Here is a 12269-nt window from a genome sequence, read left to right as displayed (position 1 = left end):
TATTTATATATTTAATTTTGAATTTTGTATATATTTTCAAGTATTTAAACCAACTTAAAATGTCATATATACTCTGGATGTTTTTATATAAATTAAATCTAAAAATATAAGTATATGAATCTATTTTTGATACACTCTGGCACCCGAAATACTTCGGTTCGGATAGGATTCGGTTTTGGTTCTCTAAAACCAAATTTTTATGGGATATAATGTTAGAATGAAGTTTGATATATGCTTTAGTAACAAATCTGGGTTATTCCTTTCTTTTAATGAACTATTTTGATGATCATAATAAAACTGAGTATAGTACAAGGATTTGTATATTTGAGAGTCTGAACAAGAATCCATATGAACTTTCACGACTTGACAGATGAAAAGAAATAATTGAGTCATAGAGAGTCCTCGGGACTTCAGGTGAAACCTGCCAAGAAAAGACATAATGTGTATTTGTCAATCGAACCGCCAGCTGTCACAAGGAAGGATAATAACCCCCTCCCCATGAAAACATTTTTGGGTTGTAACGAAACTTGAAGAAAGTGGACCACTTGTCTCACAAAGTGAGTGACTTGTCTGAAAGTAGGAGGGCATATGTAATTAAAGAGAAATATCCATTAACAACAATCAGAAAACATTCAACAAGGAAATAAAGAGAAATGATAGAACAACAACACCTTTCATAAATTAAACATGTTTCATACATTCTAGGATTAGACACTAGGATTAGACAACGTCGGTCCTGTTCAGTTGTTACAGCGCTCTGGCCTGTTCTGCTCAGCTGTAATGGCTGCTCGAACCGCATTGGTGCGCTGCCACAACAATTCCAATTGCTCATCAGTCAGTTCCAGAACATTGGGATCGTTGGTTGCTTGGAAATTGGCCACAGAATCCATTGGCGCATAACCAGCACGTGCTAGAACCTCAGGCATGGAAGGCGCAGCGTACTAGTATAGTTTGGTTGAATAACCTTGGTCCGAAAACTTAAACTGTGATTAAAATGTGGGTCTCGTTTGAATGGTATAGTTTAGAAAAAAGTTTCTCTCTAACAAAGAAATATCCTTATGTATTCTTTAATGAAATTATGCATAGCTGCGTGTTTTAGAATCAACAATGTATTGTGAAACTATAAAGTTTTATTTTGATGTCATCACATTTGAAGTTTTATCTTAACCAAGAAACTCGAGTAACTTTTTGACGACTATACATAGCTTTTGAGCAAAAAATTGTGTTTTTGAGCAAAAATTGTGCGTTTTAAGCAAAAAAAAAAGTAAAAACAAACGAAGATGAAATCGATGGTATCTTCAAGGAAACATAGTCAGCACAAGTTAGCTACGGTGATTAACAAGTGATCTTCAAAGATTAATGCATAAGGTGATTAACACTTGCAATCTGTGGACACAGTTTTTTTCAAACTATCGCATATGGTGATTAACACTAGAACAACAAGATTCATGCACACCACAATTCAAACTAGAAAAACAAGTTTCATACATGCTGAGATTAGACTCAACAAAGCAACAAAGCAAACTAGAAAAACAAGTTTCATAAAGAAATCACATTGCAGGGAAATATATAATAATTTAGACTCAACAAAAAAAACAAAAATATGAATTCGAAAATAGTATCACACAGAAAAGGTCGAAAAATTGGAATCGGTCTAGCTTTTGACTATTATCAAATAGTCTTAGACAAATCATAGATCGTTGAACAGATCCACGAATTTTATCGCATCACACACCCAAACAGAGAATATCACTGAAAACAGTGGGAAAACGGAGATACAAATCATCCAAAGACAGAAAAGTCACTTTATCTCAGCCGTAATAACATCTTCAACTCCACTCCATAATTTACTGTAAAATGGAGTGGAAAATGTTTTTCTGATTAGTCAGCATAATTTTATGGCTGTCAAGAAGTTGAATTTCTTAAAATTCTAACAAGTAGCATGATATTTATGAAACATATATGGTGAAGTTGCATGTATCATGCTACTTGTTGAATTTCTCGATCCCATGTTGCCAAATCGAAACAAAGGTATTCATTTTCTCTTTCTCCAGTGCTCCCGACGTAAGGATCCGCCATATCCGATCTATGTCCCTCATCGCCGAAAGAGAGAAAAAGAAAGAAACTATAGTCAACAGAGGATAAACCAAGCAACAAACACTCCCAAGATCCTGATCCTCTTCGAGAGATAAAGCTACGCAATCAGGGTTTACTCTAACTTGGGGATGTTATTGTATTACAAAATTAAAACAAATTTTATTTTCAGATATTTATGTTTATTTGTAAAATTGAAACTTTTAAATCAGTTTACATTGCAAAATAAAATAGTACAATTTAAAACTCTTTAGAAACAATTCTGAGTCATTCAGGAAAAAAAATTCAAATCTATCAAAAACAATTCTAAACCCTTTAGAATACACATACTATCATTGACAAATGTAACAAGTCTGTGGTTAATCACAATATTAAATCAAAGGGTTTAAAATATAAGTTATCATTTGAAAGTCAAGTTATACATTTATTTGAAGTTCAAACTTTTATGATTTAAAACTAACACAACTTTTCATATAAAATAAAACTTCTTATTACCATATTAAATACTACACTATTATTATAAGTGTGTACTACTATCTAAATTAATAGAAAGTGAATCCTACATCAATAATTATTACTAATTTTTATTAATTATCATAATTTATTGGTGATGTTTTTTTATTTTTGGTTTTCTAATTCAATTCTAAAAAGGAAAATAACCATAAAAGAAATTATATTAGTTGCCAAAAAATTCAAAAATATTATGAATTGAACATATCTCTACATTCATGACAATTTTTTTTATCAAACACATAAAAAATTAACTTAAATATTCGATTTAAAAGATATTTGAAATGAAACAGAGTAAATTGTTTAGTAAATGAAATATTGACTACAAAATAAAATGGCAAAACTCCCTCTTCTTCCTCCAGCGTGGCAAGCTCACCACCACCAGACGATGGCAAAACTGTAAGTCCGCTACTAAACTCTGGCGGCCTAAACATCTCTGCCGCTTTCTGCCGCCGTGCCCCTAAATATTTTTAATTTAATTCTACGTCATGCACGCTTCTTAGGCTTCATCTCCATTTCTGGTCTGATTTTGATGGAACAGAGTAAATTGTTTAGTAAATAAAACATTGACTACAAAATAAAATGGATAAAATGACATCACCCAAGTCGCCACTCTTCCGGCCTGCCGCCTGCCAGCGTTCGACACCATTTGGCTGAACTTGATCTTCTCACTACTATTAGTACTATACCATTTGGCTGAACTTGATATATAGGGGTAATGATATATTATTTGAGGAAAGGAGTAACCAACTTGATGGAAATATAATCATCTGATTCTAACCTAATAAAGTTTTCAGATGAGAGAATGAAAATATAATTACTCAGTGACCTTGGTGGAAAGTAGCTAATCATATTTATTTCGAACAATGGCTCTTGATCTTAGTTAACTTTAAGCTCTCGTACGGAGAAAGGTCTATGATATCCATGAAACAGAGATAGTGATCTTGCCCTTTTTTCAAAAAAAAAAAAAAAAAAACAGAGATAGTGATCTTGTTTGTATCCTGCTACTTGTTGAACTTTTTGATTTCATGTTGCCAAATCGAAACAAAGGTATCCATTTCCGTCTTCTCCAGTGCGAATCCAATATCAACACCGTTACTCCCATCTCTTGACTCTGAGAATGCAATGGAACCACCTGTTTCAATGTGCACTAACTCCATTTTGCAAGGCTTCCCTAACCCAAAATCCATATCATATAGTCCCAGTTTAGGAGCTCCTGCGATGGAGGTTGGAAAACGTGACATGACCCATTTACGTACTCCTTGTCCCCAACTTGGTGCTGTTTTCAACAAATCGCTTGATAACATATCTTTGATTCTCCACGTGATTGCGTCTGAAGCAACCAAGAATCCTTTTTCTCCAAGCAAGTCTCGTTTCTTGACAGACACGATACCAGGAGCCATGCAGTTTCCAAAGTATGTGGATGGGATCGGTTCAGTGTACTTGATACGATTCCTGCAATCCACATTAATCATCAAGTTGAAGACTTGTTCGTCTTTGTCTTCCACCTTGTCCTCTGTTTCACTGCTTTCTTGAACAAGTGTCTTGATAAGGTTCACCCAAGTGAAAGCTAGGGTAACCACAAAGGTTGAAACAGGAGATTGATTCTCAGACTGCTCTGTAGTAACCAAACTCTTGAGTTTGTCTATCAAATTCCGGCTCATTGTAAAAGTAGCTCTGACCATGTTCTCAGACGTGGGATGCGAGGCGTTCTGGCTCCAAAACCTCTCCAGATGTCCTGCGGTTACTTGGCCTGGATCCTTGATAACGTTCCTGCAGCTGTGAACAGGAGGAGAGGGTAGTAGAAGCGTGGCAGGATCTCTGCCGTTGGATCTGGTCAAAGACATCCAATACTTCATGAAATGAGTGAAAGTGACTCCATCTCCTGCGACATGCGAAGACGTGTTTCCTATGCAGATTCCTCTTCCAGGGAAGATGGTGACCTGTATCACCATTATTGGCCGTGTCTGAATTCCCTCCGGAGAGACATGAGGAGGAGGTAACTTGGGCAAGAAGTCATGCAACACACTGATGTCTTTAGGAGAATCTGTTATGAGAAGATCGAAATCAGTTCCGAGAGACTCAGCGACTGTGAAAAGAAGAGAGTCTTGACCATCGTTGTAGCGTAAGTAGGGAGGGTCAGGTCGAGGTAGGGTGATCAGTTTACCGGCATAAGGGAAGAAGTGTTGGAGAGTGACGGAGAGTGATTGTTTGAGGTTAGGGAGATAGTCTCTGAGGAAACGTTCGGTTGAGTTTTGGTAAGAAAAGAAGAAGAGAGATTCGCCGAGTGGGAGAGTGAGCCACGGTGCATCGAAAAAGGTGAGAGGAAGAGTGGTGGATGGAACGGTGCCCTTCAAGGGAGAGATGTGACTGGTCTCAAGGATGTTAAGAGATTGAAGATGAGCCATTGTGTGTAAATTTAAGCTGGAAACGTGTTGTTCTTTTATAAAGGAAAAGAGTTCTGTGTTTTGACTATTGTATTGAACGTTGAACCCCCGGGCAAGTAAAGTTGTGTAGTTTTGATTAGACATCCCCCAACCTCCACAACCACCGTTATGTTTGGTATGTTATATTTTATAACTATAAAGTAGAGTTTTGATCCGTGCACATATATTATATTAAGAATTATATATATACATTTAAAATACACACAAAATTTAATGGTTCTTCTTTTTTTTTTGTTTGGTAGATGGCAGGGGACAAGGTCCCCTACTTTTTATTCAAAACAAAACCAAACAACTACAGGCAAATTCGCCGAGTTCTAGACACTCCATTACAATCCTCCAACAAAACAGAAGCAACATGCTCCGGAGCCGACTCAAAGTAATGTAAACCAAACTGCAAAGAAAACGCATAGTTAGCTAATCCATCTGCTAGACGATTAGCCTCCCTATACACATGAGTAAATCTGACTATCCAGTCTCTTGAAATGAAGCCATAGCACAAACGTACTAGGAAGGACAAGGGATGAGAATCATGAATCCATGTCTGAAGAAAGCCCACCACACTTTCTGAATCAACTTCTACCTCCAGCCTCCGTATACCACGATTCCATGCTAAGCACAGACCATAATAAACTCCCCACAGTTCTGCCAACGGAGCAGAGCAAATGCCAATATTAAGAGCAAAGCCCCATTCCCACCTTCCATACTCGCTCCGCAAGACTCCACCCGCAGTGGCCAGTCCCGGATTACCTCTAGCTGCTCCATCAGTATTCAGTTTAAACCAGCCATCTACTGGGTGCTTCCATGCGATCTGTCTCTCCACCCGACTCCTAACCGACGATCGCTCCCTCAGATTTTGATTCGCTTCCACCACTTCTCTGGCTTTGTCTTTAACGAACTTCACTCTATCACGACACGTCCCTGTATCACCAAAGACATACTGACATCTCCATTTCCAGCACCACCACACAGTCATCGCAAAGGTTGTTGGCCACTGGCCCCCGTTTCCTAACCTGTCTCTTGCTAGGTTCTCATAAAGCCATTCCAGAAGAGTAAGGTTGAAGAAACGATGTTGCTTACTCGGGATAACGATCTTCTTCCACAAGCCCGCAGCAGCCGGGCAATCGCGAAGCACATGGAGAATAGTTTCATCTCCGTTCTTACACAGACTGCAGACGCCATTGTCACTCAGGTGTCTCCGCTTCCGTTCCATATTTGTCATGATAACTTGATAGGAGACTAACCATAGGAAAATACGAACTCGTTCTGGAGCAACTAGTCGCCATACCCGACAATACAAACCTTCCATATTCGGTCTCGGGATTATATCTCTAGTCAAGAAAGCATATGCAGACTTAACCGAGAACAGTCTATCTTGGCTCTCTCCCCACGACATCCTATCTCGGGCCCCAGTAACATCATCAATTACCAATGCAGCCAATCTCAACCTGTCGTGTGTTAGACATATATGGTTCGATAAGTTGAAGCATCCAACCCGTTCCTTGTTGCCATAAATCGCGAGCTCTTGCCTCTAATAACGGCTCCGGTATTTGCACCATACTTAACGTGTGTAGGGGTTCATTCAGCAACCAGTTGTCCTTCCAAAAACGGACCCTGCGACCATCACCTAGGATCCAACGTGTTCCCGGAACGATCACATCTCGGATCCCCACCACTATGCTTCTCCAAGTCGGCGACCAAGTCCCCCGAGCTGTCAACCATGTTGAATCATATAACTCACCCACTCTAAATTTTCGCCGTAGAATCTTGACCCACAAGGCATCCTCGGTGTTTAGCAATCTCCATCCAAGCTTTGCTAATAAAGCAATATTCATTTCCTTCGCCAACCTAATACCAAGTCCCCCTTCTCCTTTAGGTTTGCACACTTGATTCCAAGATACCAAGTGTTGCTTTCTATTACCTTCACTGCTCCCCCAGATGAAAGCTCTAGCGATCTTATCCAGTTGGTTCAAGGTCGACATCGGTAGCATTATAGTGCTCATCGTATGGACCGGAATAGACGAGATAACAGACTTCGTGAGTGTTATCCTTCCTGCTAAACTCAAAAATCTACTCTTCCATCCAGCTAGTTTAGCTGAGACTCTCTCCACCACTTCCCCAAACGTCTCCTTATTAATTCTCTTCTGCAAGACTGGCATACCCAGATACTTTCCCAACTCCTTAGTCCCTTTTATGCCGCTTTCACTGCTTATTGAGTTCGCTAGATCGCGATGAACGTTCTCAGAGAAGAAGATGACAGATTTCTCCAGGCTAACCTTCTGCCCCGAAGCCTCACAAAACCTCTCAAGAACCTTGCGTATTACTCTAATCTGCGATATCGAAGCCTCTGCAAATAGAATCAGATCGTCCGCGAAGCAAACATGTGATAATGATGGTCCACCTCTAGATAAACTGATTGGCTTCCACTCCTTGTTGGCTACTGAGAATTCAATCTGATGGCTCAGTCTCTCCATGCATAACACAAATAGGTATGGGGACAGGGATCACCTTGGCGGAGTCCACGCTGAGGCGTAAATGCTTCTGTACGTTCTCCATTCCACAATAAGCTCATTCCAGGGTTTGTAACACATTCCATAATCCACTTGATCCAAATCTGAGGTAAGTTTGCTGCATAGAGAGTATCCTCTAAGAAGTCCCACCTGATTCTGTCATAAGCTTTCTCAAGATCTAACTTAAGAAGCATCCAGCCTCTTCGCCCTTGCTTCCTCCTCATCGAGTGGACCGCTTCTTGAACAATAACAATGTTGTCATGACTCAGGCGACCAGGGATAAAACTTGCTTGCGCAGGTCCTATAAGCTTAGGCATCAGACTCTTTAGCCTCAGTACCATTGCCTTCGTTATAATCTTGAAAAGCACATTGCATAGGCTTATAGGCCGAAACTGCATGATTCTTTCTGGTTTGAGTACCTTCGGTATAAGAACAAGCATTGCATCATTCATGCCCTCCGCGAGAACACCTGTTTCAAAGAACTGTAGCCCAAACCGAGTTACCGATTCTCCCACCACGTCCCAGGATTCTTGATAGAAGATAGGTTGGTAGCCATCCGGCCCTGGGGCCTTGTATTTACCCATCGATCTCACTGACTTCTCAACATCTACTTCCGAGAACGGTTTATTCAAGTTCACCAACTCATCCCTTGTAAGTGCAGTGAATCCTTGCGGAGGAAGCTTCTCCGTGTCAAGATTGAGATCCTCAGTCGAATACAATCTCTTGTAGTAATTTATTGCTAGTTTCTCTAGCTCCTCCGACTGATCTACCCAACGGCCATTCTCATCCTTGAGCATCTCAATCTTATTTCTCCTCCGCCTGACTATTGTACTTGTGTGGTAGTACTTTGTATTCCTGTCACCAAGAACTATCCATTTATCACGCGATTTCTGATACCATAGTACCTCTTCTTGTTCCAGAACCACGTCGAACTCTTTTTGCAGAGACGCCTCCCTCAAGATTAAATCATCGTCTGGATTTCTCTCCAACTGCTCCTGAATCTCTTTAATCTCTCCCATAAGCTTCTCTTTACGTTGAGTAACATCTCCAAATATCTCCTTGTTCCATTTTTTAAGTTTGGCTTTCAAAGAAACCAGTGCCTCCGGAGTACTCAGTCCACCATTCCAAGATGTCGAGAGAAGCTCCTTAAAACCTTCGTGTTTGAGCCACGCGGCCTCAAATCTAAAAGGTCTCCTCTTAGGGTTCCCTCTCTGCTCGGGTTCTAGTTGCAGATAGAGAGGTGCGTGATCCGATGCTAGGAACGGGAGATGTGAGATCACCGCCTCCTGCCACCTTATCCGCGCCTGTGCATTACATAGAACCCTGTCCAAACGCTTCGCCACAAAGTTTTGTGACTCTTTCCCTCTCTTCCATGTGAACGTATTTCCTCTAAATCCCATGTCCACCAGTGCTAGCTCATTGATCCATTCCCCAAAAGCCAGAGAATCTGGTGAGAGTCTACCATTTCCCCCAGTCCTCTCATCCAGCCTCAAGATAGTATTAAAGTCCCCACCAACCAACACCGGTTCATCGATGTTTTCCAAAACTCTTTTAAGCTGCCCCCAAAGTCCACTACGACGACTGACTGTAGGTGCAGCGTAAACGGCGATGAGATGAATGATCTCCGTCCCAATCACCACTCTAGCATGAATAAACTGATCCGACGATTCCAAAATCGTGATCGCTCCAGCTTGATCTCTCCATAAGAGCCAAATTCCACCACTTTGACCAGTGGCGTCTACCCGAAAAGAATTCTCAAATCCCAAATTCTGCCATATCTTCCTCGCTATTTCTCCACCCGCATGAGTTTCAAATAGCGCAAGAACATCAGTGTCGAATTTCTTCAAGATATACCGAATGGAGCGTCTGAAATTGGGTTTATTTGCCCCCCGGCAATTCCAGAATAAGCACTTCATCATCATAAATCTGTCGAGAAATATATGAACTACCGGGGCACCCTGTTATGCAAGGGACAAGACCCTTCCATCCCCTTGCAAACTCGTCTGCGTATCAGCCACTCTCTGATCCTCCTCGCTGATAGTACTATCCATGGGATTCTCCACCTCTTCATCTCGTAGTAGCAGAGTTGTAGACCTAGTCTGAACCTTCTCCACGCTATCACTGAACACACCACCAGCTCTCCCTGCATTAGTATGTTCCACTCTCAGTCTTTTTCCAGATTCCGATAAACTTATTTCTCCCTTCGTTGGACCAAACACCAAGCCACGAACGGGCCTATTGTTCACTTTTTTGGGCTTCCCTCTACTTCCCTCATTAACTTTTTTATTTGTGGTCCACTTCTCCTGGTTCCCTCCTTTCGAACTAGTAGGAGCATTAGCTTTCCCGCTAAAGATCAACCCTTCCTTCTCTTGCAGTAAGCTCTTTTCCTTCTTGTTCTGGATATTCATGTCCTGGTTCTCCTTGTTCCCTTCACTAGTAACCATATCCTCCTTTGATTCACCTCCATTTGTAGTCATCTCAAGACTACCATACTTGTTTGCTAGTGCAATGTTATTAGTTTCCTTAGCATTAGGAAGCTCTCGCGGGTTCCGCTTAGCTACCTCTCTTGCTTCTCCTGTCACCAAATTCACTGGCCTCAACGTTGGTGTACCTCTTCTCGCTCCTCTTACTTGGGTAAATCCATCATCTTGCATTGGCGTGGTTTGTTTAGGCGCTACTTTAGACGGCGGTGCCATCTCCGTATGTATTACCATATTAGCCACTCTCTCCGCGATTGTTCTTGGACACGCATGGACCAAATGTCCGTATAGTCCGCATTTAGAACAGATATCAGATAGCCCTTCATATGCTACAAAGTATCTCTCTCCATTTATTAGTACTGTCCCCTTCAATGGTTTTGCTAAGTTGACTTCGACACAAACTCTTGCAAACCTTGCCCTCTCAAACTTCAGCGTGGTCATGTCTACACGAACAGGCTGTCCCAAACCTTTCGCAATCCCCATAAGAATCGAACGGTGATAAAGGTTCACTGGAATATTCGTTAGTCTAACCCAGACAGGCGTTGTAGCAATGTCATCTTTTAGGGGATCAAACTCCGACGACCAAGCCCGCACCATGAGATAACTGCCAAAAACTCTCCATGGGCCTCCTGTCAGCGCCGCCAAGTATTCCTCCTCCTTCTCAAAACGGACCATGAAGAACTGTCGGGGCAAATCCATCACGTACATTGCTCCCTTCGGTTTCCATAGCTCTCGTAACTTCTTGCTCAAGGCAGAGATTGCCACACTCCTTCCCAGTACCCTAACGATCATACACTGCTTCCACATCCCATTCATCGCTTCTAACACCTCTGTGTCAATTGTGATAGACGGTTCACCATCCTCTCCATTAGGAAACTCCACTCGAAGCCTCTCCGTCACAAAATCATCGTCAAGCAAATTCTCCGGAATCGGCATACCTCCCTCGCTCGTTCCCACAACCTTGGATACCCACGAAGTCCCTGTATCTGGCGGGTCTCCCGGTGGTCTTGCTCCATCCCCCACATCCATCATGGCCGCATCTCGATGTCCTGCCGCCGAAACCCTAACGTCGCCAATCTCAAAAGCCCTAGCGCCGCTCATGTCTCGATGTTTCTTTAAGTTTCCAAAATTACATGAAAAATTGTTTAAAATATATAGTACGCTACTTTATCGTGTGGAAAATTGATTTCCTTTTTGATGTGTTCGATCAGTTATGTAGTTATACAGTATCAATCCCCTAGTCTATATTTGAGAAGTGATTTGCCACATGTCTTCTTTACAATCGTTTTCACAAAAAAAATTATGACTTGGCTATAAAAATTGATGACATGTCATATGGTTAAATATGACATGGACAATTACATTTAATGCTGATATATATTTTTGGAAATCTTTTTAGAATATGGCAATAACTCATATATTACATTTAATATTGATTTATATTTTTGGTAAACTTTGTAGAATATGTTAATAACTCATAAATCATCACTAAAATAAATATATTCAAATATGACATTTTGAATTTCGAAATATTATATAATTTTACTTTTATAATTATAATTTTTTTATTATCTAAATTTTTTTAATTTTTCTGAATGTATACAAAAAAATAAATCGTAATATCATTAGTTTCTTTTAGATATCTACAAATTATATAAATATTATTTAGTTTTAATTTTTGATAACTATACAATTTTATATGATTTTTTAGTAATTTTGTACAAGTTTATTTAATACATTTAATCAAATGAAATAAATAGTTTTTTTATCTAAGATTTTAACTTTATATATATACATATATATTATTAAATATAATTTAAATAAAAAATTATTTTCTCTTAATTTTATGCTTAATTAATGATATTTATATTAATTATTGGTCAAAACAATAAAATATATAATATTAATAAATTACATTTTAAAATATAAAATTTAACTTTTAAAAAATTCATCACTACACATGGTGCAGGAAAACACTTAGATTAATAATTGTGACATGACTACTAAAATTGATGACATGTCTTATAGATTAATATGACATGGACAATTATATTTAATGTTAATTAAAAATTTTGGTAAATTTTTAAAATATAGTATTAACTCATATATTATATTTATTATCGATTTATATTTTGGACTTTTTAAAATATGGTAATAACTCATAAATCATCATTAAAATAAATATATTCAATTATGGTATTTCAAATTTCGAAATATCATTTAAACTGAAA

At 39.5% G+C, this 12269-nt stretch overlaps 2 protein-coding genes across 2 annotated transcripts; both read right to left on the bottom strand.

Annotated features, from left to right (window-relative positions):
• Positions 1 to 3434: 3434 nt before the first annotated feature.
• Positions 3435 to 5022, bottom strand: LOC108854102 (coumaroyl-CoA:anthocyanidin 3-O-glucoside-6''-O-coumaroyltransferase 1). The gene has a single exon (XM_018627608.2). It carries the CDS (start codon positions 5010 to 5012, stop codon positions 3609 to 3611), a length of 1404 nt encoding a protein of 467 aa, XP_018483110.1. The 5' UTR covers positions 5013 to 5022; the 3' UTR covers positions 3435 to 3608.
• A 4497-nt stretch (positions 5023 to 9519) lies between these two features.
• Positions 9520 to 11139, bottom strand: LOC108850544 (uncharacterized). The gene has a single exon (XM_018624058.1). The coding sequence runs from the start codon at positions 11137 to 11139 to the stop codon at positions 9520 to 9522; it is 1620 nt and encodes a 539-aa protein (XP_018479560.1).
• Between the last annotated feature and the right edge of the window lie 1130 nt (positions 11140 to 12269).

Source organism: Raphanus sativus, chromosome 4 (assembly GCF_000801105.2).
Source record: "Raphanus sativus cultivar WK10039 chromosome 4, ASM80110v3, whole genome shotgun sequence".
Taxonomy (NCBI): domain Eukaryota; kingdom Viridiplantae; phylum Streptophyta; class Magnoliopsida; order Brassicales; family Brassicaceae; genus Raphanus; species Raphanus sativus.
This window is presented reverse-complemented; position numbering and strand designations above follow the sequence as displayed.

Excerpts from the sequence above, each read along its gene's own strand:
- LOC108854102 (XM_018627608.2), bottom strand. The coding sequence starts at position 5,012 with ATGGCTCATCTTCAATCTCTTAACATCCTTGAGACCAGTCACATCTCT.
- LOC108850544 (XM_018624058.1), bottom strand. The coding sequence starts at position 11,139 with ATGAGCGGCGCTAGGGCTTTTGAGATTGGCGACGTTAGGGTTTCGGCG.